At 42.9% G+C, this 26,886-nt stretch overlaps 1 protein-coding gene across 1 annotated transcript in view; it reads right to left on the bottom strand.

The window, feature by feature from the left end:
- SLC26A4 (solute carrier family 26 member 4) overlaps window positions 1-25,710 on the bottom strand; it is a 36,507-nt gene extending 10,797 nt beyond the window's left edge. The window contains exons 1-13 of the mRNA XM_058190627.1: window positions 25,562-25,710; window positions 25,285-25,424; window positions 22,183-22,293; window positions 20,976-21,163; window positions 17,421-17,585; window positions 14,776-14,928; window positions 13,123-13,205; window positions 12,296-12,443; window positions 10,945-11,058; window positions 9,630-9,707; window positions 7,003-7,098; window positions 4,120-4,226; window positions 1,362-1,431 (exon numbers count right to left, since the gene is read on the bottom strand). Coding sequence (XP_058046610.1) covers window positions 1,362-1,431; window positions 4,120-4,226; window positions 7,003-7,098; window positions 9,630-9,707; window positions 10,945-11,058; window positions 12,296-12,443; window positions 13,123-13,205; window positions 14,776-14,928; window positions 17,421-17,585; window positions 20,976-21,163; window positions 22,183-22,293; window positions 25,285-25,424; window positions 25,562-25,710 — 1,602 coding nt within the window. The remainder of the gene's footprint in view (window positions 1-1,361; window positions 1,432-4,119; window positions 4,227-7,002; window positions 7,099-9,629; window positions 9,708-10,944; window positions 11,059-12,295; window positions 12,444-13,122; window positions 13,206-14,775; window positions 14,929-17,420; window positions 17,586-20,975; window positions 21,164-22,182; window positions 22,294-25,284; window positions 25,425-25,561) is intronic.
- Window positions 25,711-26,886: the final 1,176 nt, after the last annotated feature.

Raw genomic sequence — 26,886 nt, 5'->3', positions numbered from 1 at the left:
TGCTTGTCAGAAAGTCACAAAAAGGGGATCACATGACCCCGGGACATCACAACCGTCATAAATGCGAGTCAGTTGCCAAGCATATTAATTTTGATCATGTGACCACGGGGAAGCTTTCAAATGTGAGAAATGGTCATAAATCACTTTTCTTCACTGCCGTTGTAACTTAGAACAGTCCAGGGGTGAAATCTACTTACCCTCCCTACCGGTTCGGAAGTACACGCTCTGCACGCACACGCATGTCATGTGCGATTTTGCACCCTCTGCGTATGCACAAAGCCTTCTGCGCATGTGCAGAGGGTAAAAAACAGGTTACTTCCTGGTTAAAACCAGGAAGTAATGACATCTGGGCGGGTGGGCGGAGCCTTGTGCTGCCACCGCTCTGAACCACCTGCCGCCGCCGCTACTGGTCCAGGCGAATCAGTCCGAACCGGTAGCATTTCACCCCTGGAACAGTCACTAAATGAACTGTTGTTGAGTCGAGGACTACCTGTAATGAAGAATGCTGGGAATTGTAGTCCTGCATCTTCTATAGATTTTCCTACAACGAAAATGCTGCGATCTTCCCAGGACTCTGGTTAGAAAATCTCAAACCAATATAACAGGAATTCAGTTTGTTCAGTTAATTGAGGGGTAGTCAACCTTTTTATACCTATCGCCTACTTTTGTATCTCTGTTAGTAGTAAAATTTTCTAACCGCCCACCGGTTCCACAGTAATGCGCCATGTATCATCGTCTGTGATGCCTCTCGCGCATCGTGAATTGATTGGGGGGGTGGGAACGCCGGCTACCAGCTCTGCTTGTCTGTTACAGCTGGGTCGTGTGGGGAGAGATGCGCGAGCTATTCTGGGACGAGGCTCTTTTGTTTGCGGTCGCACTATAGCGCCACTTATTTTCACTTACGTAACATGAACTAAATTTAGGCGCGGGTGATACAAATAGTATATTTTCAGGAATTTAAAATGTCATAGGGAATTTTATGAAAACCTAATGAAAATGTTTTTAAATAATGCTATGAAATTTTTTTAAAAAGTCAATTAAATTAAAAAAAGGGAAAGTGCTTCAGTATCAGACAAAACCCCTACCGCCCACCATGAAAGCTGGAACGCCCACTATTGGGCGGTAGGGACCAGGTTGACTACCACTGAAATCCACTGAAGTAACAGTGAATGGATGAATGAATTGATTTGGCTTGATATTTTTCACATGGTTATTAATTCTTGACCGGCTGCTGAATGTCTTATGAGACGCCGGAAATAGACCTATCAACCCTTGTGCCATACAGACCGCATGTCAATCACCTTTGAAATAAATCTTAAACATTATTTTTTCCTCTAAGTAGTTTGCTAGACAAGTCTTACGTTTTTGTATTCTTTGATGTTCTTATATAGATCCGTGCCAGGAACGTTACCGAGTTTACCCCAGGAAGGACTGACAAAGAAAAATAAAATATTGATCAGGATAAAGATTTATTTATTTATTTATTTATTTATTATTTAAATTTTTATACCGCCCTTCTCCCGAAGGACTCAGGGCGGTTCACAGCCAGATAAAAAATACACAATAATACAATATAAATACGATTAAAATACAATTAAAAAACTTATTAAATTGGCCAAGATTAAAAATTTAGGATAAAAACCCATTAAAAACCCATAAATTTAAAACTAACCCAGTCCAGCGCAGATGAATAAGTGAGTTTTAAGCTCGCGACGAAAGGTTCGGAGGTCCGGAAGTTGACGGAGTCCTGGGGGGAGTTCGTTCCAGAGGGCGGGAGCCCCCACAGAGGGGGGCTTTTTTTGTTTAAAAATTAAACAAATGTAACATACAGAACAGAATTTGTTTGCAAGGAATACACAAAATTTGTTGCAAGAAATGGTAGCTAAGCCATAACTGATAGCCTAACTTGTCAAATACAGATAGTCCTCGACTTACGACCACAATTGGGAGCAGACTTTCCATCGCCAAGCAAGGTGGTTGTTAAATGAGTCGCAGCCTGTTTTGCAACCTTTTTTTTTGCCCTGGTTGTTAAATGAATTATTACAGTTAAGTGAATTGTGCCGTCATTAAGTGAATCAGGCTTCTCCCATTGATTTTGCTTGTCAGGAGATCTCTAGCAAGGTCCCAAGTAGCGACCACCCCAGGATGCTGCAACCAGTGGCCAAGTGCCCAAATTTTGATCACATGACCATGAGGATGCAGCAACGATCATAAGCACAAGGACCGGTTATGTGTCATTTTTTTTCGGTGCCACTGTGTGATGTCTCCCTTGGACTTTTCCGACTTTTCCTTAGAGGCTGGCTCGAGGGAGGATAGGCTCATTCCTGGCACGTCAGAAACAGGGTTAATGAATGATTCTGAACTGCCAGCCAAAAGAGATTTACAGGAGGCTTTGTCTGGGGACAGCTTGCAGGTCAGTGAAAAGTAGGAGGAACTGCCTTCCGTGGTGCATCTGAGAGCACCCAGGGCAGAGAAAAGACAAGAGCAAAGGAGATCTGCCAGATTACTTGCGAGAAGGCCCTGCCTGTCTTAATGGGCTGCACAGGAAAGCTATTTATCACGGCAGGCAGAGGGAGGTGTTGCTGGGAACAGCGTGTTTGAGTTCTACCAGTGTGTGTTTGTTTCTTGTGCTTCCTGCTTGACTTTGTGCCTTGGAAACTCTGAACTTCTCTTGCCGAGCGAGCTCTTGTGGGTATATTTCAGTTTGGCCTGATGGATTTAAGTTTGTTTGGTGGACTTATTTTATGAACTATTGGCCATTGCCTTGAGGCAGGGGTGAAATCCAGCAGGTTCTGACAGGTTCTGGAGAACCGGTAGTGGAAATTTTGAGCAGTTCGGAGAACCAGCAGACACCACCTCTGCCTGGTCCCAGAGTGGGGTGGGAATGGAGATTTTGCAATATCCTTCCCCAGGAGTGGGGTGGGAATGGAGATTTTGCAGTATCCTTTTTCTGCCATGCCCACCAAGCCACGCCTACCAAGCCATGCCACGCCCACAGAACCGGTAGTAAAAAAAAAATTAGATTTCACCACTGCCTTGAGGACTAATCTTGGCCTGCTTGTGGCTGGATTTGGGACAGTTCTGAGGCTGAGAGAAGAGAATTTCTAGGGAACATTAATAAACTCTCTAAAACAGGGGTCACTAAAACTGGACTCACTAAATTCATAATTTTAAATCCCGCGGACCACTAATATGATCTGTCTAATGACTGGCTGGATGGGCATGGTTAGGTGGTCATGTGACTATGGGAGTGGCCAACTCAATGTCACGTCAAGGAGCGCCTCACCCCTCCCCTCCCAGTGACTCCACACCTCTCCGCCCGGGCTCCTTAGGGCCCCAACAGGAAGCAGTTGTTGGAGCTTAGCAGCCACCTCGAGAAAGAGTTGGCAAAACAGCTCAGCTCAAATTGGATCTGACTGAGAAGGAGGGTCAGTAGAAGCACCTCACTGAGGACTAGGAGCATAGGCTTTCCAAGCAGAGGGAAGACCTGCGGGAGTGCAAGGCCAGGTACCGGTGCCTGGAGGCTCAGCGGGCTGAGATGGTCAGCCAGTTCCAGGCCATGATGCAGTCCCACTGGAACAAGGACCTCTGGCTCTTCGCCACCAGTGGCACTTCCCTCCAGCCTTTGGCCAAAGCCCTGCACCAGGAGGCCAAAGCAGACCCCCAAGTCAGAATTTCTGTTCCCCTCCAACCCACACAAAAAGACCCCAAAGGGGGAGACTCTCTGCAGCAACACAAACGTTCATTGCATGTATCTGTCCCAGGGACTGTAATTTGAGGACCCCTGATTTAGTGCAATACAAAAAATGTAAATATTTTTTCTGTGGACCACCAAAATTTTCTTGTGGACCACCAGTGGTCCACGGACCACCAGTTGGTGACCGCTGCTCTAAAACACACTGCTCTGTGTGTGTGTGTGTGTGAGTGATTAGGTAGGACAGCACACAACTTCGAACAGTTGCTAAATGACCGCTTGTAAGTCGAGAACTATCTGTAACAGCAAAAGTAATGGCAGCTTTTATTGCATTTCATGCTTGAAAAAAGCCGCAGTCTGTGGAAGGATTTGCACTCATTTTCCTGTCTTGGGTGCAAAAATTCTTTTTTTAAGATTATACTCACAACTGAACTCTCAGTACAACTGTTAGCAGTGCGAATATCAACCCGGCAAGTAATCCTAAATCCAATCCAAGGATGATGGATGCTACGCATGTGAAAACCCAAATCATCTGGAAAATAAATAGATGGAGATGTTAAATAAACCCAATAGGCATTACACTACAGGTAGTCCTCAACTTTCAACGGTTCACTTAGTGACCGTTCAAAGTTACAACGGCACTGAAAAAAGTGATTTATGACCGTTTTTCACACTTCGTAGCATCCCCATGATCATGTGATCAAAATTCAAATGCTTGGCAACGGGTTCGTATTTATGACAGTCGTAGTATCCCGGAGTCATGCGATAACTTTTTGCGACCTTCTAACAAGCAAAGTCAATGGAGAAGCCGGATTCACTTAACATGACTAACTTATCAACTACAGTGATTCACTTAACAACTGTGGCAAGAAAGGTCGCAAAATGGGACAAAGCTCACTTACCAAATGTCTCACTGAACAGCAGAAATTTTGGGCTCCATTGTAAGTCGTAAGTCAAGGACTACCCATATATGGTCGAGTTCTACCTGAGTTGATAAACTTCTGTCTTAGCCTCATATTCATTTAAACCTACTTTCTGGAATGGGAAGAAGTTAACACTGCCCCATAGCGGTTGGAGAGTGGCTGCCCAATATGGATTCAATGGGGTAAGGTTAGTAAATTAGAAAGTTCACACTGGAGGATCTGCACAAGGTTTGCACCTTCCTTTTGTCTGTTAGGTAAAGGTAAAGGTTCCCCTCGCACATATGTGCTAGTCGTTCCCAACTCTAGGGGGCGGTGCTCATCTCCATTTCAAAGCCGAAAAGCCAGCGCTGTCCGAAGACATCTCCGTGATCATGTGGCCGGCATGACTCAATGCAAAAAGGCGCACGGAATGCATTCTACTTGCATTTTTTTTTACATGCTTTCGAATTGCTAGGTTGGCAGAAGCTGGGACAAGTAACGGGAGCTCACCCTGTTACGTGGCACTAGGGATTCGAACCTCTGAACTGCCGACCTTTCTATCGAGAAGCTCAGCATCTTAGCAACTGAGCCACCATGTCCCTCTAGAAGAAGACTGTAGCCTTATTTTCTTCCTAACATGCTAGTTTTCTGTAGATAGGATTTATAAATTTTTCTGCAGCCCTTCTCTTGATCAATGTTATGCAAACTTCCTCTGTAGAAACATACCTATGTAGGAAGGCTGTTTCACAAAAGTGAAATTAGTTAGAGACAGTTATTGGTGACATAACACGATCATCCTTGAGTGTAGGACAAATAATGGCAGGACCTAAAGGCGGAGTCAAAAGAGGAATCAGCCTAGAATCGCTATGTAGCCATAAGCGAAATTAAGCCCAGCCTCCCTTGAATTCTGTGGATCCTTATCTAACTCCTAGCAAATTCACAACTCCTAGTTGAGAAGATTCCCTCAGCGTAGGTCAGGGATGTTCAAACTTTGCAACTTTTAAGACTTGTGGACTTCAACTCCCAGAATTCCTAGGCTGAGGAATTCTGGGAGTGGAAGTCCACAAGTCTTAAAGTTGCCAAGTTTGGACACCCTTGGCGTAGGCCATTAACAATAAATCAGTTTAAAACAATATTATAAAATATGGGATTTATTTTACCAATGGCTAAAAGGGAAAATATATTAAAAAAGATTTGAGAGAGGTTTTTATAAGGAAAAAATTGTTAAATGATACAATTGATTTAAGACGATGGAATGAATAATAATAATAATAATAATAATAATAATAATAATAATAATAATAATAATAATAATAATAATAATAATAATAATAATAATAATAATTTAATTTTTATACCGCCCTTCTCCCGGAGGACTCAGGGCGGTTCACAGCCAGATAAAACCAACAATAAATAGATACAATACAAATAAAAACATTGATAAAAAACTTATTAAATTTGGCCCCGAAATTAAAATACATAAAACCATAAAACCCCATTTAAAATTACAAATAATAGTACTAATTCTAATTCTATGCCAGTCCTGCGCGTATGTTGTAATTAGATAGAATATTAATTTAGAATAATTTCTATGAAATGAGAGAATGAAATATTATAGTTAATTAAAGGATCAATTGATTAAAATATTTGGATACATATTAGATTGACAAAATGTAAGATTAGACAAAGTAACGATACGCGGTGGCTCAGGGGCTAGGACGTTGAGCTTGTCGATTGAAAGGTCGGCAGCTCGGCGGTTCGAATCCCTAGTGCTGCGTAACGGGGTGAGCTCCCATTACTTGTCCCAGCTTCTGCCAACCTAGCAGTTCGAAAGCATGTAAAAAATGCAAGTAGAAAAATAGGGACCACCTTTAGTGGGAAGGGAACAGCCTTTGGCATTGAGTCATGCCGGCCACATGACCATGGAGACGTCTTCGGACAGCGCTGGCTCTTCGGCTTTGAAACAGAGATGAGCACCGCCCCCTAGAGTCGGCAACGACTAGCACGTATGTGCGAGGGGAACCTTTACCTTTACCTTTTATATACACAAAAGATTTGTAATCAACCTACCGACACACTATATTTGGCTTGAAGATGTTTTTATGTTTGTTTGTATTAAAAAATAATTTTTTTCCAAAAAAACCCAATAACAATAAATCAGGTTAATTTGACCTTCAGTGCAGGCCTGGTTTTTCTTGCCTGACATGGAGATCTTCAATGGTCAGAAATTCACTGGAATAACCATGAAGCTCTTGGGTTTTGTCCCCCACCCCACCCCGGTGACATGAGATTCTCAGTGAAGCATTAATTATTAAATGAAACAAAAGGCAGCTGCCTAAACAGAGAAGAGATGAACTCAAGTGTGACCAATAACTCTCAGTTCTTTCTGAAGAAAATGGGACTCACAGCGTCTGCTTTGCTCTGCCTCCACAAACGAGGAACATCGCAAACTTGCATAAACATCCCTTTTAGGTTCGCAATGACCACAGCTGCCAAAACAGACTACAAAGAGAGGAGAAAGACACATTAGCATTCATTTAAAAAAAAAATGATTGAGAGATTCCAAAGATTACAGGCAATTCTTGCTTACAACAATTCACTTAGGGACACGCTCCAAGTTACAACGGCAATAAAAAAAGTGACTTATACCCAGGGGTGAAATTGCTCCCGGTTTGGACTGGATCGCCCCATCTGGTAGCGATGGCGGCGGGTGGTTCAGAGAACCGGTAGCAAAAATCCCTCCACCCCCTGCATGTCCAGCTGAGCCGCGTGATCATCAGAGGTTTTCTTTTTAACTTTTAAAAGGATTTTTTCTTCAGCCGAAAAAATGCTTTTAAAAGTTAAAAAAAAAAAGCCTCTGATGATCGCACGGCTCAGCTGGGATCGTCAGAACCCTTTAAAAGCATTTTTTCTACAACTTCTTCAGCCGAAGAGGTTGTAAAAAAATTGCTCTGACGATCCCAGCTGAGTTGCCTGATCGTCAGAGGCTTTTAAAACTATTTTTTGCAACCTCTTCAGCCGAAGAGGTTGTAAAAAAATGCTTTTAAAAGTTAAAAAAAAAAAAAAGGTTGGCCATGCGCACCCAGTCACATTACCCCACCCCCAAGCCACGCCCACAAAACCGATAGTAACAAATTTTACATTTCACCCCTGCTTACACCCGTTTTTCATACTTTTACAATCTTTGTAGCATCATGTGATCAAAATTCTGGGGCCTGGTTCGTACTTACGACCGTTGCTGTGTCCCGAGGTCACATGATCCCCTTTTGCAACCTTTGGACAATCAAAGTCAATGGGGAAGCCCGTTTCACTTAACAACCAGGTTAATAATTTATCAGCCGCAGCGATTCACTTAACAACGGTGGCAAGAAAGGCTATAAAATGGGGCAAAACTCACTTAACAAAGGTCTCGCTTCACAACAGAAATTTTGGGCCCGATGGTGGTCGTATGTCGAGGACTAGCTGTCTAAGGAGGGGTTCTTGGGGAGTACTTAAAAATGTCAAAATATGGGTAGTACTTGTAGCCCCTTGTTTATGTCCATGTTTCTACATTTCCTAGGAATGCCTCTGCGTAAATAAATTCAGGTAGTCCTCTACTTATGACTGCAGCCAGGACCGAAATTTCAATTGTTAAGCAAGTTATCACGCCACCAGACCAGGGTTGAAATCCAGCAGGTTCTGGCAGGTTCTGGAGAACCGGTAGCGGAAATTTTGAGCAGTTCAGAGAACCAGTAGCGGAAATTTTAGTAGTTTGGAGAACCGGCAAATACCACCTCTGGCTGGCCTCAGAGTGGAGTGGGAATGGAGATTTTACAATATCCTTCCCCTAGGAGTGGGGAGGGAATGGGGATTTTGCAGTATCCTTCCCTTGGAGTGGGGTAGGAATGGAGATTTTGCAGTATCCTTCCCCTGCCACGCCCACCAAGCCACACCCACAGAACCAGTAGGAAAAAAAAATTGGATTTCACTACTGCAGCAGACCCAATTTTATCACCATTTCTGCCAGAGTCATTAACCAAATCATGCAGTTGTTAAGCAAATCCAAATTCTTCAAATGGTTTCCTGGGGTTGGGAAGATCACAAAATGGGATCATGTAGCTGCAAGATGCCGAAATCGTTGTAGACGTGAATTAGTTACTCAGCGCCTGACTTGCAGCCAGGCCACCGTGAGGTTGGTGCAGCTGTTGTAAGTTGTAAGCCACCTTTTCCGAGGCTGTTGTAACTTTGAACCGTTGTTAAATGAATGGTTCTAAGTTGAGGACCGTCTATGGAGTTACAAGTCTGTAGAGATTCTCAGTCATCCAGGTCATGGTTGTCCCAAAGCTGTTTTTTTCAGGAGGCAACTGGACTTTCTTGGGTTTTTTTTCTTTGAAGACGTTTCGCTTCTCATCCAAGAAGCTTCTTCGGCTCTGACTGGATGGTGGGGAATGGAAGGATTTATACTCCTTGCAGACAGCTGGTCACTTGCGTCCTTTTAGAGGGTCGTTGAGGCCACTTGGAGGTCAGGGTCACTTGAGTGGTGCTCCTGGTTCCCGTAATCTGCAATTTTTTTTCCCTTTGGAAATCCATTCCTACTCCCACATTATTCAAAGGTGTTCCCAAATTGTATAGCTAAAAAAGTCTGTAGAGATTCTCAGTCATCCAGAGATATACAGACAAACCTCCGAGTGGCCTCAACGACCCTCTAAAAGGATGCAAATGACCAGCTGTCTTCAAGGAATATAAAACCTTCCGTTCCCCACCATCCAGTCAGAGCCGAAGAAGCTTCTTGGATGAGAAGTGAAACGTCTTCAAAGAAAAAAAAAACAGAAAGTCCAGTTGCCTCCTGAAAAAGCACCACCTTTGGGACTACAGAGCTATAGATATCTATAGACTATAGATATTCTTTTTCCTTGAAGCGCTAATTTAAGGATCCCCTTCAATTTTATTTCCACAACAGTACCTGACTTGTGTTACTAAGAAGGGAGAGCGATTTCTGTTTATCAGGCGCACAAAATATTAAATAAATGGTAACATATATCAGAACAAAATACCTTTTGCAGCGGTTCCAGCAGCTTCCCCAAAGCAACAATAGCAATTAATACAATAAACGCTGAGATTAGGCCGGCAACCTGAAAATAAAATATTCGAAAGCATCAAGAAAATAAGTTTGTTTCCAGGAATATTTATGCAAAGTGGCTACTTGAAACGCTTAGTTAGCTGTTTTCGGTAGAGATGGTAAGTTGTCAAAATAGCATTTTTGACAGAATCAGAGAATTCTTGTTGTTGCTGTACAAGGAAATGTGATTTCAAAACCCTGTTTTAAAACTTAATGTTTGCATGATTTATATTGATTGCTTAGTTAGTATCCATGACTATCACTAAGTATTGTATCTAATATTTTATGATAAATATATGTTACAATCGGTGGTGGTATTCAGCCAGCTTTGACCGGTTCGGGCGAATCAGTAGTGGCGACCTGCACCGCCCCAGTGTTATGCCGTCCTATTTACCCACGTTTTCTAAGCCATGCACATGCGTGCAAGCCACGTGCACAAGCAAAGCGCATTTTCAGTATGCGGCGAACTAGTGGTAAAATAAAGTGAAACCCATCTCTGGTTACAATGACTATGATAATGATCTATCACTATTGCTGTATGCACACTGAGAGCTTATGCACGGGAGACGAATTCCATCTGTGTCTAATCACACTTGGCCAATAGACAATTCTGTATTGTCTTCCAACAATCCCTTTAATATTTTGCAAGGGCCCCAAGGTTCAATTCTTCACCAATCTTCTTCTTAACTACCATGACTTCCGCCTTAACTACCAACTAGTCATCAATAAACATGAAAGTGATGCTCTGATCATTCAAGTCCGATGCCAAAGTCCAAATTCAGGGTTTTCCAGAGGTGGGTTTCACATTATTTTACCACCGGTTTGCCGCACACCGAAAATGTGAGCGTGCGCATTCTGTGCATGCGCGTGGCCTTCTACGCATGCGTTTTGCTCACGTGCGTGGCTTGCACGCATGCCCACGGCTTAGAAAACGTGGCTAAATAGGACGGCATAGCGCCGGGGTGCGTGGGCACAGCAACCTGCAGATCTCTACTACCAGTTCGGCCGAACCAGTCCAATCCACCACTGGGGTTGTCCCTGCAACTTGACTTTACGTCGAAAGAATAAATTGCATCAATTATTCCGTAATCTTCTCTCTGCAAGGATTTCCCTTCCTTTGTGTTATGTTAAAATACGATGCAACTAGCATCAACCATCAGATGACTCGCTCAAAACGTGCTCCACCCAATCGGTTCCAAGAACGATGGGCAAGCAGTCGAAGTCTCTCCATCCTGAGCCAAATGAAATACCTGAGTTTTTCCACCTGTACTTTCTTGGACGGCCGTGCGAGACAGCGCGGTGGTAGCAGCGAAACAGGAAAAGGCTCCTGAAAAAATATTGCTGATTCCAAAGGCGATAAATTCCTAGAAGGTTAGAAAACGGGAATAAGCAATGTGTAAAAACCAAAACAACAACCAAGTCCTTCATCATACAGGGAGATATTTTATTAGGCTTGGAGAAAGTACACATAGCTCTATGCCACAGTTGCTAAGTGAATTACTGCCGTTGTTAAGTGAATCAGAAAGTCATAAAGAGAACCTGGTTTCCCGCACTGACTTTGCTTGTCAGAAGCTGGCTGGGAAGGGTACAAATAGTGATAAGTCCAGTTGTCACACATCTGGATATTCATCTTCTGCTGCAGTGGTTGTAAGTGAGAGGACTAGTGAGAAGTCACTGTTTTCAAAGTCACTGTGACTTTGAAGGGTTTCTAAATGAATAGTTGTGGGTTGGGGATTAATGACTGAGGTCTTCTCGTGCAGCTCAGATTTAGTTGCAGTTGCAGGAGGTCTGTGGTTTTTTTTCTTGTTTGTCAACCAGGGCACCTTTAAGATGGGCATGGAGTTCTGGGAGTTGAAGTCCAGACATCTTCAAAGTTCCTCAAAGAGCCTTGGGAATTCTGTACTGGAACTTTCACTTCACTTCACATTATTTTATTCATTTGTATGGCTGCTTCACTTCACTTTATTTTACTTTATTTTATTCATTTGCATGGCTCCTTCACTTCGCTTCATTTTATTTTATTTTATTTTATTTTATTTTATTCATTTGCATAGCTACTTCAACTTTATTTTATTTTATTTCGTTGTTTTTTTATTCATTTGCACGGCCACTTCACTTTATTTTCTTTTATCCTTTTCTTTTCTTTTATTATTATTTCATTTCATTTCATTATTTTATTTTATTTTATCATTTCATTATTTTATTTTACTCTTTTCTTTTATTATTTCATTTCATTTTATTTCATTATTTTATATTTTATTTTATTTTATTTTATTCATTTGCATGGCGGCTTCACTTCACTTTGTTTGACTTTATTTTAACATAATTCATTTTCCTGGCTGCCCATCTCTATTAATGGGGTGACTGTATTAAAAAAAAGGCTGCATGTGCAATTTATTTAGTTCCTTAAAGAAAGCTTTAGATTAGACCAGGGGTCTCCAACCTTGGCAACTTTAAGCCTGGAGGACTTCAACTCTCAGCAAAGCTGGCTGGGGAATTCTGGGAGATGAAGTCCTCCAAGCTTAAAGTTGCCAAGGTTGGAGACCCCTGGATTAGGCGGTGTTTCGCTCTCCTTCAGGAATAGGGTGCAGTTTTCCCTACCTGGTTTCCATTGATGGCGTAATCGTATTTGGTGGCGTAGACTTTTCCCACCGAGACAGCGATCGCGTAAGCCACAATCGCAATGGAAAAGGACGAGGCCAGCATGTCTCCGAACATTTCCACAGCTGGAGGTTGAGGAGGCAAAAATCTAAGCAGGAAAAGGAGAGAAATGCATGTGGATGGTCGTACAGGAAGTCCTCGTCTTACAACAGTTCGCTTAGTGACCGTCCAAAGTTACAACGGCACTGAAAAAAAGTGACTTCGGACCATTTTTCACACTTACAACCGTTGCCGCATCCCCATAGTCACGTGATTGACGTTTGGAGACAGCCGGACAACCGACTCACATTTATGACCGACGTAGTGTGCCAAGGAGGGGGGGCCACGTGATCCCCTTTTGCGAGCTTCGGACAAGCCAAGTCAATGGGGATTCACTTAACAACCGTGTCACTAACTTAACGACTGCAGCGATTCACTTAACAAACGTGGCAAGAAAAGTCGTAAAATGGTGCAAAGCTCACTTAATTTCCCATTTAGCAAGATAAATTTTGGGCTCCGCTGTGGCCGTAAGTCGAGGACTACCGGTATTTATGACGGTTGCCGAGGTGCAAATTTTGATCATGTCATCCCGAGGATGCTGCAGTCGTTGCTGGGTCTTGAATAAGCGCGAGGTCTTTAAATCACATTTTTCAGTGCCAGTCTTTATATCATATTTTTCAGTGCCATTTTAACTTTGAAAAGTTGCTAAGTCAGCCATTGTAAGTTGAGAACTACCTATAACCTTTGGGGTTTGAATGTTCGAAGACAAATAATCTGCACTTACTTACCCTCTGGGAATGGTCTTCACGATCCCTGCATTGTATTTCTTCTCCAGGTCCACCCCGTATGAAATGCCAGTGGCAACGATGGTCTGGAGTCAAAAGAAATAAGAAATAAGGTAGTTTATTTATTTGTTTAGGGTATGGCATCTACAGAGGTCATGCAATCCCCTGATATAAAAAATTAGTTTAAGTAAAGTGTCAGCAAATATATATTTATATCTATACATTTATATCTATATCATCTATATCATCTCTCTCTCTCCCTCTTATCTCTCTCATCTCTCTTTCTATCTCTCTCTTTCTATCTCTCTATCTCTCTATTTATCTATCTGTCTGTCTGTCTGTTTACCTACCTGCCCCCCCGCCCATCCATCATCCTTCCATCTATCTATCTATCTATCTATCTATCTATCTATCTATCTATCTATCTATCTATCTATCTATCTATCTATCTATCATCTACTGTATCTATCTATCTATCTATCTATCTATCTATCTATCTATCTCTATCTATCTATCTATCTTCTCTCTCTCTCTCTCTCTCTCTCTCTCTCTCATCTACTGTATCTACCTACCTATCTACCATCTATTCTATCTATCTATCTATCTATCTATCTATCTATCTATCTATCTATCTATCTATCTATCTATCTATCTATCTCCATCATCTACTGTATCTACCTACCTACTTACCTATCATCTATTGTATCTATCTATCTATCTATCTATCTATCTATCTATCTATCTATCTATCTATCTATCTATCTATCTATCTATCTATCTATCTATCTATCTGATATGTGGACAATGCAATATAGGAGATAACATATTAAATTAAGATAAAACCATGATAAAACCACCATAATAGAGGTAGTCCTCGACTTACAACAGTTCATTTAGTGACCATTCAAAGTTGCAACGGCACAGGAAAAAGCGACTTACAACCATTTTTCACACTTACGACCGTTGCAGCATCCCCATGATCAAAATTCAGACGCTTATTTTTATTTTTTATTTTTTACTCTTATTTGCATTTATATCCCGCCCTTCTCCGAAGACTCAGGGCGGCTTACACTATGTTAGCAATAGTCTTCATCCTATTTGTATATTTGTATACAAAGTCAACTTTTATTGCCTCCAACAATCTGGGTCCTCATTTTACCTACCTTATAAAGGACGGAAGGCTGAGTCAACCTTGGGCCAGGTGGGGCTTGAACCTGCAGTAATTGCAAGCAGCTGCTGTTAATAACAGACTGTCTTAGTCTGCTGAGCCACCAGAGGCTTGGCAACTGTTTCATATTTACGACCGTTGCTGTGTCCCGAGGTCACATGACCCCCTTTTGCGACCTTCTGACGAGCAATGTCAGTGAGGAAGCTAGATTCATTTAACAACCGGGTGACTCATTTAACAACTTCAGGGGTCCACTTAACAATTGTGGCAAGAAATGTTGTAAAATGGGGGGGCCAAGCTCACTTAACCACCGTCTCGCTTGGCGACATAAATATTGGGCTCAGTGGTCGTCGTAAGTCAAGGACTACCTATATGGAGCCATAGAATTGCCATGGGATAGATGCTGTAATTCGAAAAGGCATGAATAGGGAAGACTGATCTTTCCTCCTTTAACTTTTTTTTGGAGTTTCTCAAAGTTGTCGGCTTACCACAATCACTTCGATAGGAATCGGAATAGGGATCTTATGTCTGAAACGGTCGTTAATTTCTTTGACCGCCATGCAAATAATGATGGTCAGCAGTCCCGCCACGAAGTCGGCTATATTGGTGGTTCTAATATTTTGAAATATTTCGATAAGTGTCTAGAGAGAGAACACAAAAGGAAAATCCTCATTAGGACGGGAATGATTTGTTCTGGTTATTCAAATATTAAAGGTAAAGGTTCCCCTTGCACATACGTGCTAGTCATTCCTGACTCTAGGGGGCGGTGCTCATCTCCGTTTCAAAGCCAAAGAGCCAGCGCTGTCCGAAGACGTCTCCATGGTCATGTGGCCGGCATGACTCAACACCAAAGGCGCACAGAACGCTGTTCCCTTCCCACCCTATTTTTGTACTTGCATTTTTTTTAACGTGCTTTCGAACTGCTAGGTTGGCAGAAGCTGGGACAAGTAACGGGAGCTCACTCCATTATGCGGCACTTGGGATTCGAACCACTGAACTGCCGACATTTCGATCAACAAGCTCAGCGTCTTAGCCATTGAGCCACCGCGTCCCATGTTCAAATATTAAGGGACCAAATTAAGCAAACCTGAATTACAAAAATAGTAAGAACATCCTAAGAGTATGGTTGGTTTAATAATTGAATAGGTTGCCTCCAAAAAGAGTAGGATGTATTTTATTAGAATTTTTCAAGAGAAACTGTACAGCCATCAGACCGGTATTCCTGCTTTAACAGAGAGTCGGAATATATTAAAATCTACCCTCGTTCTCTTTATCACATTAATTCATCTCATTTTTTTCTCTCCTTTTCTTTTTTAACTTGGTTTTATTCAACGTTTTAAAATTATTTCACTTTTGTTTTATTCCTAAATCATATTACGGCCATTGGGATGTTTGATCTAAAATGAAAAGTAATGAAAGAATTGCTTTTAATCATCTGTTAGATTTTTTTTCCCCCTTTTCTTTTTAAAAGTTGCGACAGCAAACTTATTCTGGATTCCACCACGGCACAAAATATAGATGGTCTTCAATTTACAACAGTTCATTTAGTGACCGTTCCAATGTGACTTATGACCGTTTTTCACAGTTACAACTCGGTAGCATCCCCATCAAAATTCAGATGCTTGGTTCATATTTATGGCCGTTGCTGTGTCCCAAGATCATGTGAACATCTTACACAACCTTTTCACAAGCAAAGTCAATGGGGGAGACAGACTGACTTAATAACTAGGTTAGTAACTTATGACCTGCAGTGATTCACTTAACAACTGTGGCAGGAAAGGTCATAAAATGGGGCAAAATTCACTTAACAACTGCCTCACTTAACAACAACAATTGTGGTCAAAAATTGAGGACTTTGGTACCTGTAATGGCATACAGTATTTACAGAAAACCTTAATAGGAAGGAGAACAAGATCAGCTTAATGAAGACCCTGGAGGCTCAGCGGGCAGAGAATGCTGGCTAATTTTTTGGGGTAATCCTAGCCTAACCTACAGTATAGGTGTAACTTGGCTCCTTCCAGACTGCATGGTCTTCTTCATCCAATGCAACCTTCTACCCCACCAAGTTGATAAGCGTAGATATCAGCCACTCAACAACTATCCCTTCTATTGTCTCAGAGTTGCCTTTTCAAAAGGCAATGGGATTGTTTTTCCTTGATGAAGAAGAAGAAATTGCTCTTCTCACCCAAGAAGCTTCCTCCTCCTCCTCCCCCCCTCCTCCTCCTCCTTCTTCTTTTCTTCTTCTTCTTCTTCTCCTCCTCCTCCTCCTCCTTCTCCCTTCTTCTCCTCCTCGTCCTCCTTCCTCTTCCTTTTCCTCCTCCTTCTCCTCCTCCTCCTTCCCTCTCTGCTTCTCCTTCGCTCTCTCCTCCCTCTCCTTTTCCTTCTCTCCTCCTCCTCCATCCTCTTTTTCCTTCTGCTCCTCCTCCTCCAATTTCTCCTTCCTCTGCCTCCTGCCCTCCTCCTCCTCGAAACAGCCCAGTTGCCTTTTGAAAAAGAAGCTTTGAGCCCACTATGACCTGAATGACTGAGAATCTCCAGAGATGTTTTTCCATTCTCAAGATGTTGAGACTCTAGAAAGAGTGCAGAGAAGAGCAACAAAGATGATTAGGGGACTGGAGGATAAAACATATGAAGAACGGTTGCAGGAACTGGGTATGTCTAGTTTAACAAAAAGAAGGACTAGGGGAGACATGATAGCAGTGTTCCAATATCTCAGGGGCTGCCACAGAGAAGTGGGAGTTGGGCTGTTCTCCAGAGCACCTGAGGGTAGAACAAGAAGCAATGGGTGGAAACTGATCAAGGAAAGAAGCAACTTAGAACTAAGGAGAAATTTCCTGACAGTTAGAACAATTAATCAGTGGAACGACTTGCCTGCAGAAGTTGTGAATGCTCCAACACTGGAAATTTTTAAGAAAATGTTGGATAACCATCTGACTGAGATGGTGTAGGGTTTCCTGCCTGGGCAGGGGGTTGGACTAGAAGGCCTCCAAGGTCCCTTCCAACTCTGATGTTATGTTATGTTATGTTATTCTGTTGTAGGTCAAACACACTGTGGACCAGAAGACTGACAAGCTGGGGAATGCAAGAGACCAAAAGTTATGCAATGAAGCTCAGTTTAGTAAGAAACACTTACGTAGATTATGGAAAGGACTCCATTGTAGTTCTTGGTTGAAACGTTCAGCACAATTTTTAGTTGTGAAACAAATACTTGAAAAGCCGCTGCCGTTGTGAATCCCCCAACCAGCGGATCAGCAAGGTATCTTACAATAAAACCAATCTGAAGAACTCCAAACACTAGCTGGGGGGGAAAAGAGAACATAATTTTCTAAGCAGTTAAATCTAACCATCATCATCGCAAACAATTTAAAAAGTAAGGAAGTAAAGCCTATAATCCAATATCCACCGGACAAGATTCCTTCATTTTTTTTCCTGGCCTTCCTTTCTTGTCTTATACAAAAATAAATAAATTTCTGTCAGTCTTTATTTATCACTGTATTAATTTTATAGACTCTAATAATCTCATCCTTCCCTGGAAATAATCTTCAGGCTTCTTGTGATTAAAATAAAAACAACAACAACATTGCAAATAAGACAAAGTATTGAATTAAAATGGAGTCGGCTAAGAGGAATTTGATGGAAAACAATGCTGTCAGTCAGGGGTCTCCAGCCTTGGTAACTTTAAGACTTGTGGACTTCAACGCCCAGAATTCCTCAGCCAGCTTTGCTTTGCTGGCTTTGCGGAGCTGAGGAATTCTGGGAGTTGAAGTCCACAAATCTTAAAGTTGCCAAGGTTGGAGGCCCCTGCTGTAAATTATTCAAGCTTATCCTGGGATATTCAGATGACAGATCTCATCCTTTATTAGGACAGCAGAATTCTTGTGCCAAGATTGACCTCTACGCCTTGACTAGATGAACCATTACCCAACTAGTAGTTCTACCTTATCTAGGTTAATACTTAGCTGATTGGCCCTCATTCCGGGTTGTTATAGATTCTAAAATCCTGATTGCTTATTTGTACCCTAGGACTATCATTAAGTGTTGTACCTTAGAATTCTTGATGAACGTATCTTTTCTTTTATGTACACTGAGAGCATATGCACCAAGACAAATTCCTTGTGTGTCCAATCACACTTGGCCAATAAAAAATTCTATTCTATTCTATTCTATTCTATTCTATTCTATTCTATTCTATTCTATTCTATTCTATTCTATTCTACTCTACTCTACTCTACTCTACTCTATTCTATTTTTCACATTTATGAACCGTGGCAGCATCCCCAACATTCGGAAGCTCGGCAACTGGTTCATAATTATGACCGTTGCAATGTCCCAGTGGGTTATGTTTTTTTACAACCTTCTGAAAAGCAAAGTCAATGGAGGAGCCAGATTCCCTTCACCACCGGATTACAAATTTAACAACCGCAGGGATTCGCTTAACAAACGTGGCAAGAAAAGTCGTAAAATGGGGCATTAACTCACTGAACAGCTGTTTCGCTGTTGGCAACAGAGATTTTGGGCCCAGTTGCGGTCGTAAATTTCTCACATAGCAGCATAAATTCTGGGCTAATTGTGGTTGTAAATCGAGGACTACCTGTATAATTATTTAAATGCAATTGTTGTAATATTAAAAAGTAGGGAATTAAGTGACCTATATTCAAAGAAGGACTTACTACTCCTAGGCAGTGGTGGGATTCAGTCAGTTCGCACCACTTCGGCAGAACCGGTTGTTAACTTTTTGAACAGTTTGGTGAACTGGCTGTTGGAAGAAATCATTAGGGCTAAGAACCGGTTGTTAAATTATTTGAATCCCACCACTGCTCCTAGGTACAACTTAAACTCATCCCTGGATGAATAGTAGCTGAATCTAAAAATTCCTGGCATGGAACAGTGACAATCTTTTGAATATCTTGTTCAAGAAAGAAATTGTTATAAGAATCCACTGAGGAATTTTCCAGAAGCAGGCGTACCGCTATTGTCTTTGAAAGTAATCAGGATTTCCCCTTTTTATAGAAAGTATTCACATTACTTTTGTATCCCACCTGCCATTTCCTTGTTCTTTCCCCTTCATGGATAAGAGATTAGGAGAAATTTTTCCCACTGGGGAACCTCTTGTCAGTTGAGATCTGCTTACCAAATGATATAATCAGAAGAAGCTTTACCGCTTGATTCCACTCAATATTTAAATTATTCCAGTGGTGGGATTCAAATAAATTAACAACCGGTTCTCTGCCCTAATGATTTCTTCCAACAAGCAGTTCGCCAAACTGCTCAGAAAGTTAACAACCGGTTCTCCCGAAGTGGTGCGAACTGGCTGAATCCCACCACTGAATTATTCCCATATCTAGGCATTAAAAATGCAAAATCCTCTTTCCATCCTATTTTCAAATGTTCACAGAATTCTGTCCCGTAACTAGGAGACAGATGGAAGTACCTGAAGGGGATTCCTTTTTTAAAAAAATATATCAAAGAAATGGTCATAAAAGGAAGCTTTCTTTCATGATCTTTCCCCTGTTACTTCTTTTCCTGCCTTCAGGTATTTTGGAGAATAAATGGACCCCTCTTCCCTGTAACAACCCTTCAAAGGTTGGAAAAGAGTGATCATGTCATGCCCCTAGTCCTCAATAATGTTGACTCTCTGACAGTCTCTCAAGTACCAGAAGACTGTTGCTAATCCTAGAACAAGGGTGTCAAGCTCAATTCCATTGAGGGCCACATCAGGGCTGTGGTTGATCATGGGGGGCCGGGTGGGCGTGGCTGACTGGGTGGGTGTGGCCAGCTTGATGCGACTCACAGGGTGTGGCCAACTGGGCAGGCGTGGCCAATTTGATGCCACTCACTGGGTGTGGCCGAGTGGGTGGGTGTGGCCAGCTTGTCGCCACTCACAGGATGTGGCTGACTGGGTGGGCGTGGCCAGCTTGACGCCACTCACAGGATGTGGCTGACCGGGTGGGCGTGACCAGCTTGACGCCACTCCCCAAACTGCTGACATGTTTCCTCTTTGCATTGGGTAGACCAGGCTGAAGCGACGTGGGCCGGCCCCTTACATTTTCCAACACAGCGCCATAGGCCAGATCCAACCACCTTGCAGGCTGGATCTGGCCTGTAGGCCTTGAGTTTGACACCTCTGGGCTAGAATATCCAGTTCAATAGTTCATTATACAGTTTTAGCCTCCAGCCCCCTCATCATCTTTGTTGCTGTTCTCTGTATTCTTTCTGGGGTCTCAACCTACTCTTTTTGTATCATGGCAACCAGAACTGGACACAGTACAGTATTCCAAATGTGGTCTTACCAATGCAGTACAGAACATCAGTTATGCAAAACTACCCTGTTCCCCCGAAAATAAGACCTCCCCTGATAGTAAGCCCAATCGGGCTTTTGAGTGCATGCGTTAAATAAATCCTCCCCCCGAAAATAAGCCCTCCCCAAAAATATTTAAATGCCAAGCTAGAAATCAGGTAAGACGGCAAGAGGAGCCCCATCTTGCTCCCCGCGCCCCAAAATAATAAGACCTCCCCAAAAATAAGGCCAAGCACTTATTTCGGGGTTCAAAAAAAATAAGACAGGGTCTTATTTTCAGAGAAACACAGTATAGATAAATCATGATGAAACTGAAAACTTTAAAGAAAAAAGAGAACATTTTCCCCAGTTAAATAAGCAACAATATTTTGAGACAGCTGGTTTTATTACCTGGATAATGCCAACCAGGAAGGTTACAGTGCTGGAAATAAGCACCCGTTGGGCGTCTCTAGAAGCGATATCTATCCCAGCCGTTCCGTTCATTCCCGTCATGTTACTGTGCGCCAGGGCGAATTTTTCATCTGGGGCCATGCTCAGTACTACGGATCCTACCATTAAACTGACCACAGGGAAAGGTCCTGTTGAAAAGAAGTATAATATTTGTTGACGAAGAAATAAATAAAGACTATTATAGATCTAGGGACGTGGTGGCTCACGTGGCTAAGATGCAGAGCTTGTCAATTGAAAGGTTGACAGTTCGGTGGTTCGAACCCCTAGTGCCGTGCAACAGGGTGAGCTCCCGTTACTTGTCCCAGCTTCTGCCAACCTAGCAGTTCGAAAGCACGTAAAAAAGGCAAGTAGAAAAAATAGGGACCACCTTGGTGGGAAGGTAACAGCGCTCCATGCGCCTTTGGCATTTAGTCATGCCGGCCACATGATCATGGAGACGTCGTTGGACAGCACTGGCTCTTCAGCTTTGAAACGGAGATGAGCACCGCCCCCTAGAGTCGGGAACGACTAGCACGTATGTGCGAGGGGAACTTTTACCTTTAAGTATAGATCTATTTCAAGCTATTTAGTTCTCATCAGCTAGCCATACCCTTCTGGGATTCGAACCTGGGCTTGTTTAGATATTAGGCAGATGTATTAACCTCTAAGCCACAGATTCTCCTCGCTTTGTCAGCTGTACCAGGGGAAAGATTAAGTGGGGTTTTTTTCTATCGAAGCAACCTGGTCTACCCAAAAATGGGAGTTATCGTTTATAGATTATAACTAATTTATAACCAACCACACAGAAGAAACATACGCCAGCTTTATAGAGGCTTGTTTTCCCTGTGACAGTTCACCATATCCGGTGAGCTCCTTAATGTTCAACCCTTTATATTGTGCTGCTTATGGGATTTGACCACAAAACATACTGTATTCGTTCTGCCAATAGCAAAAGTAGAGAGTATATGATGCGCATCTCATATGTGGATGTTATTCCCAGCCATTATATGTAGAAAAACATGGAGCAGAATGAAGAATTTAAATACAGCCCAAACACACCGTCATATAAAAGTCTATTAAAGCAAACCGACTGTGCTATCAAATAAAAATTGAGCTTTCTCAAAGAAATATATGTCTGCTATTAAAATAAAACAAAAAAATCAGTTACCAACAGAGATGTGTCTTGATGTTCCTAAGAAAAAGTACGTCAAAATGGGGAAAAATGCAGAATAGAGTCCATATCCAATTGGAACGGCAGCCAGTAACGCGTACGCCAAACCTGGGTAGGATAAAATTTGTTTTTAAAAAAAAAAGGTTAAATCATATTCTGAAGTATTTTAAAGTCAGTTACAATCAGTGGTGAAATCCAATTTTTTTTTACTACTGGTTCTGTGGCTTGGTGGCCGTGGCAGGGAAGGATACTGCAAAATCTCCATTCCCACCCCACTCCAGGGGGAAGGATGTTGCAAAATCTCCATTCCCACCCTACTCCTAGGGGAAGGATGTTGCAAAATCTCCATTCCCACCCCACTCCAGGGGGAAAGGATGTTGCAAAATCCCCATTCCCAGCCCACTCCAGGGGAAGATATTGCAAAATCTCCATTCCTACCCCACTCCAGGGGGAAGGAGATTGCAAAATCTCCATTCCCACCCAACTCCAGGGGGAAGGAGATTGCAAAATCCCCATTCCCACCCCACTCCAGGGGGAAGGAGATTGCAAAATCTCCATTCCCCCACCCCCAACTCTGGAGCCAGCCGGAGGTGGTATTTGCCGGTTCTCCGAACTACTCAAAATTTCTGCTACCGGTTCTCCAGAACCTGTCAGAACCTGTTGGACTTCACCCCTGGTTACAATATGTTAATATAAATACCCTGTTCTTTAATACAAAAATATAATCTATACAAGTGGTCCTTGTCTTACAACTGTTCGTCGAGCAATCGTTCAAAGTTATGAAAGTGCTGAAAAAAAAGTGACTGGGTCTCGCACTTACGACCATTTCAAGGTCCCCCCAATCATATTATCGCAATTTGGATGCTTGGCCACTGGCATGTATTTATGACCGTTGCAGCATTAGAGAGGCCACATGATCCTCACTTTTTAACTTCCCGGGGCTTTCCAACTATCAAAGTGAATGGTGGAAGCAAGATTTGTTTAATGACCATGGGAAGCATTGTTGTAAAATTGGACGGCAGTCACAGGACAATTTAATTAACAACCTCCGTGCTTAATGATGGTCTGGTGTCCCAAATGAGAACTACCTGTATTTGTATTTTGCACCTGAGGTTCATTCCTTGTATCTTGAGATGTCACGTGTAAATAAACTATTAACCAGAGCATATAAAACATTTGCTAGACCAATTCTAGAATACAGCTCGCCTGTTTGGAACCCTCACCACATCTCTGACATCAATACAATTGAATGTGTCCAGAAATATTTTACAAGAAGAGTTCTCCATTCCTCTGAAAACAACAAAATACCTTATCCCACCAGACTTGAAATCCTAGGCTTAGAAAACTTGGAACTCCGTCGCCTTCGACAAGACCTAAGTTTAACTCACAGAATCATCTATTGTAATGTCCTTCCTGTCAAAGACTACTTCAGCTTTAATTGCAATAATACAAGAGCAACCAATAGATTTAAACTTAATGTCAACCGCTTTAATCTAGATTGCAGAAAATATGACTTCTGTAACAGAATCATCAGTGCTTGGAATACTTTACCTGACTCTGTGGTCTCTTCCCATAATCCTAAAAGCTTTAACCAAAAACTTTCTACTATTGACCTCACCCCATTCCTAAGAGGACCATAAGGGGCGTGCATAAGCGCACAAACGTGCCTACCGTTCCTGTCCTATTGTTTTTCTTTTCTTCTTCCTATATATATACATATATGCTTATACCTCCTTATATTTACTCATATATGTGTTTATATACTATATAATCTTTTTTGTATGATACCTACATATATTGTTGTGACAAAATAAAATAAATAAAAAATAAAATAAAAATATTCAGCAGGTAACGTTTACTAAGAAGCAAACCAGAGTTGCTTTGGATTGTGCAGTATTTAAGTGAAATGAAATTTAAATAAATAAGAAATGAGCTGAAAAATCTACACACTTCAGGGTTGCGAATATGAAAAGACATCTAAGAAAAACTGAGCAACATTTAAAGCTAGGAAAACATCTGTCAGTTTAATTGTAAAACGATTCAACTTGCTTTGAGCTATAGTGATGAAAACACAAATCCTGTTAAATACAGAACACAATACAGAGTAACAGAGTTGGAAGGGACCTCGGAGGTCTTCTAGTCCAACTCCCCGCTCAAGCAGGAAACTCTATATCATTTTTAGATAAATGGCTGTCCAATCTCTTCTTAAAAACTTCCAGTGTTGAAGCAGTCACAGCTTCTGGAGGCACGCCCGTTCCACTGATTAATTGTTCTCACTATCCGGACGTTTCTGCTTAATTGATAGTTGGACCTCTCTTTGATCCAAATGGAGAATGAGAAAAAGAAAGAAAGACAGAGAAAGGCTGAGAAAAAGAGAGATGGAGAGAGAGAGGGAGAGAAAGAAACAAAGAGAGCAAGGGAGAGAGAAAGAGAGAGAGAGAGATGGAGAGAGAGAGAGAGAGAGAGAAAGAAAGAAAGAAAGAAAACAAGCAAGCAAAAGGAGAAAGAGAGAGATGTAGAGAGAGAAAAAAAGAAAGAGAGAGAGAAAGAGAAAGAGAGAGATGGAGAGAGAGAAAGAAGAAACAAAGGGAACAAAGGGAGAGAAAGAGAGAGAGAGAGATGTAGAGAGAGAGAGAGAGAAAGAAAGAAAGAAAGAAAGCAAAGGGAGAGAGAAAGAGAAAGAGAAGGAAAGAGAGAGAGATGTAGAGAAAGAAAGATAGAAAGAAAGAGACCAAAAAGAGAGAGAGAGAGAGGGAGAGAGATGTAGAGAGAGAAAGAAAGAAAGAAAGAAAGAGAGAGAGAGAGAAAGAGAAGAGATGGAGAGGTGGAGAAAGAAAGAAAGGAAAAGAAAGAGAGAGAAAAAGAAAGAGAGATGGAGAGAGGAGAGAGAGAGAGAAAAAAGAGAGAGCAAAGAGAGAGAGAAAGTGAGAGGGAGAGAGGGAGAGAAAGAAAGAAAGAAAGAAAGAAAGAAAGAAAGAAAGAAAGAAAGAAAGAAAGAAAGATGAAGTGAGTGAGAGAGAACTCAAATAGCCCATTATAGTTCAGCTTCGGTTTCCAGCCCCTTCAATTCCTGAGGTGACAGGTGTGCCCCCCTCTTACCTTGTAAAGTAGCCACGAGTCCCGTACTGATGCCTGAAATCACATCACTGAGGAGCCATTCCTTAATCCTATATTTGGGCAGCCACTCCAGGATAGGGAAGAAGGTCTTGGTGACCTGCATGGCTTTTTTTCTCGAACAGCTGCCGAAGACAAAAAACAACAACGACCACTTGCTAAAATAAACCCAGTGAGATGCACTCCTGGCCCCCACCCAGCTCCATGGCTCTTGGGTCACAACCCTTCCCCAAATCCCAGCCGGCCGGCCCCTGTTAGTTACCTGAAAGATTTCTGGACTCGTTCCCGGAGCGTTTTGGGCACCACCAACTTCTTCTCGTTCTCCTCCTGGAAGCTGGGCTCGTTGTAGATGGGTCGGCTCACCAGGTAGCGATCTGGGTGGCCGCCGTCTGCCCCGCCGCTGGCTGCCATGGCCTTCCCTCGCCTGGTGCAAAGACAAGGAAGGAGACAACCAGCTTTCCCAAAGCAGACTCTGGGGAAGAGGCAGCCAGCTGGCCATCAAAGCACAACATGCACATCGAATCGAGCCTACACTTGGGACTTTTGCAACCCTCGGGCAAGCTCCTGCCCACGGCCTATCTGGGCCCCGCTCTCTTCCTCCTCCTCTGCCTGGCCTGAGGCTCTTTGCAAGCCGAGCAAAGGGGGATCAGCCGGGCAAAGGTGCTGACCAGAAGCTGGAGTTCCCAACCAGGCATGTTTCTCTCTCTTGGGAGAGTTGAGCCTGGTTGAGCCTGGCTTCCTTAAGAGATGGGGTGAGATCAGTGGTGGGATTCAAATAATTTAACAACCGGTTCTCTGCCCTAATGATTTCTTCCAACAACCAGTTTGCCAAACTGTTCAGAACAACCGGTTCTCCCGAAGTGGTGCGAACTGGCTGAATCCCACCACTGGGTGAGATGGAGGCTGAGGAAGCTGAGGGGCAGGAGACTTGTGGGGAGGGGAAGAGGGGTGATGAGAGGCAAGAGGGTCTGGGGGCTCAAGGGGCCCTGAGGGTGGAGGGTGAAAGGGTTTGAAAAGAGTTGGGGGTGAAGGGGGCTGAGGGGCTAGACACAGGGGTGTCCAAACGTGGCCCCTTGAAGACTGGTGGACTTCAACACCCAGAATTCCCCAGCAAAGCATGAGCTATAAATAGGAGCAAGTCGCTGGCTGGGGAATTCTGGGAGTTGAAGTCCACCAGTCTTCAAGGGGCCACGTTTGGACATCCCTGGGCTAGAGGAATGAGGGAGGAGGATGAGAGGCATGGGGAGGGGGCTTGGGGAGAGGGAGACTGAGGGGTGAGCGGTCTGGGGGGCTGAGACGAAAAGAGGCCTGGAGGGCAAGGGGACTTCAGGGACCCTGAGGGGTGAAGGGGGCTGAGAAGCAAAGCTGCCTGGGGCAAGGGGCCCCGAAGGGCCCTGAGGGGTGAGGGGTTTGAGGGGTATGGGAGGCTGAGGGACAGGGGATTGGGAAGAGGGGACAAAGGATTAACGGTCTGGGGGCTGAGAGGAAAAAAGGGATGGAGGGCCAGGGGACTTCAGGGGCCCTGAGGGCTGAAGGGGGAATGAAGGTGGCTGAGAGGCAAAAGGGGGCTGGAGAGTGATGGGCCTG

This window comes from Ahaetulla prasina, chromosome 7 (assembly GCF_028640845.1).
Source record: "Ahaetulla prasina isolate Xishuangbanna chromosome 7, ASM2864084v1, whole genome shotgun sequence".
Taxonomy (NCBI): domain Eukaryota; kingdom Metazoa; phylum Chordata; class Lepidosauria; order Squamata; family Colubridae; genus Ahaetulla; species Ahaetulla prasina.
This window is presented reverse-complemented; position numbering and strand designations above follow the sequence as displayed.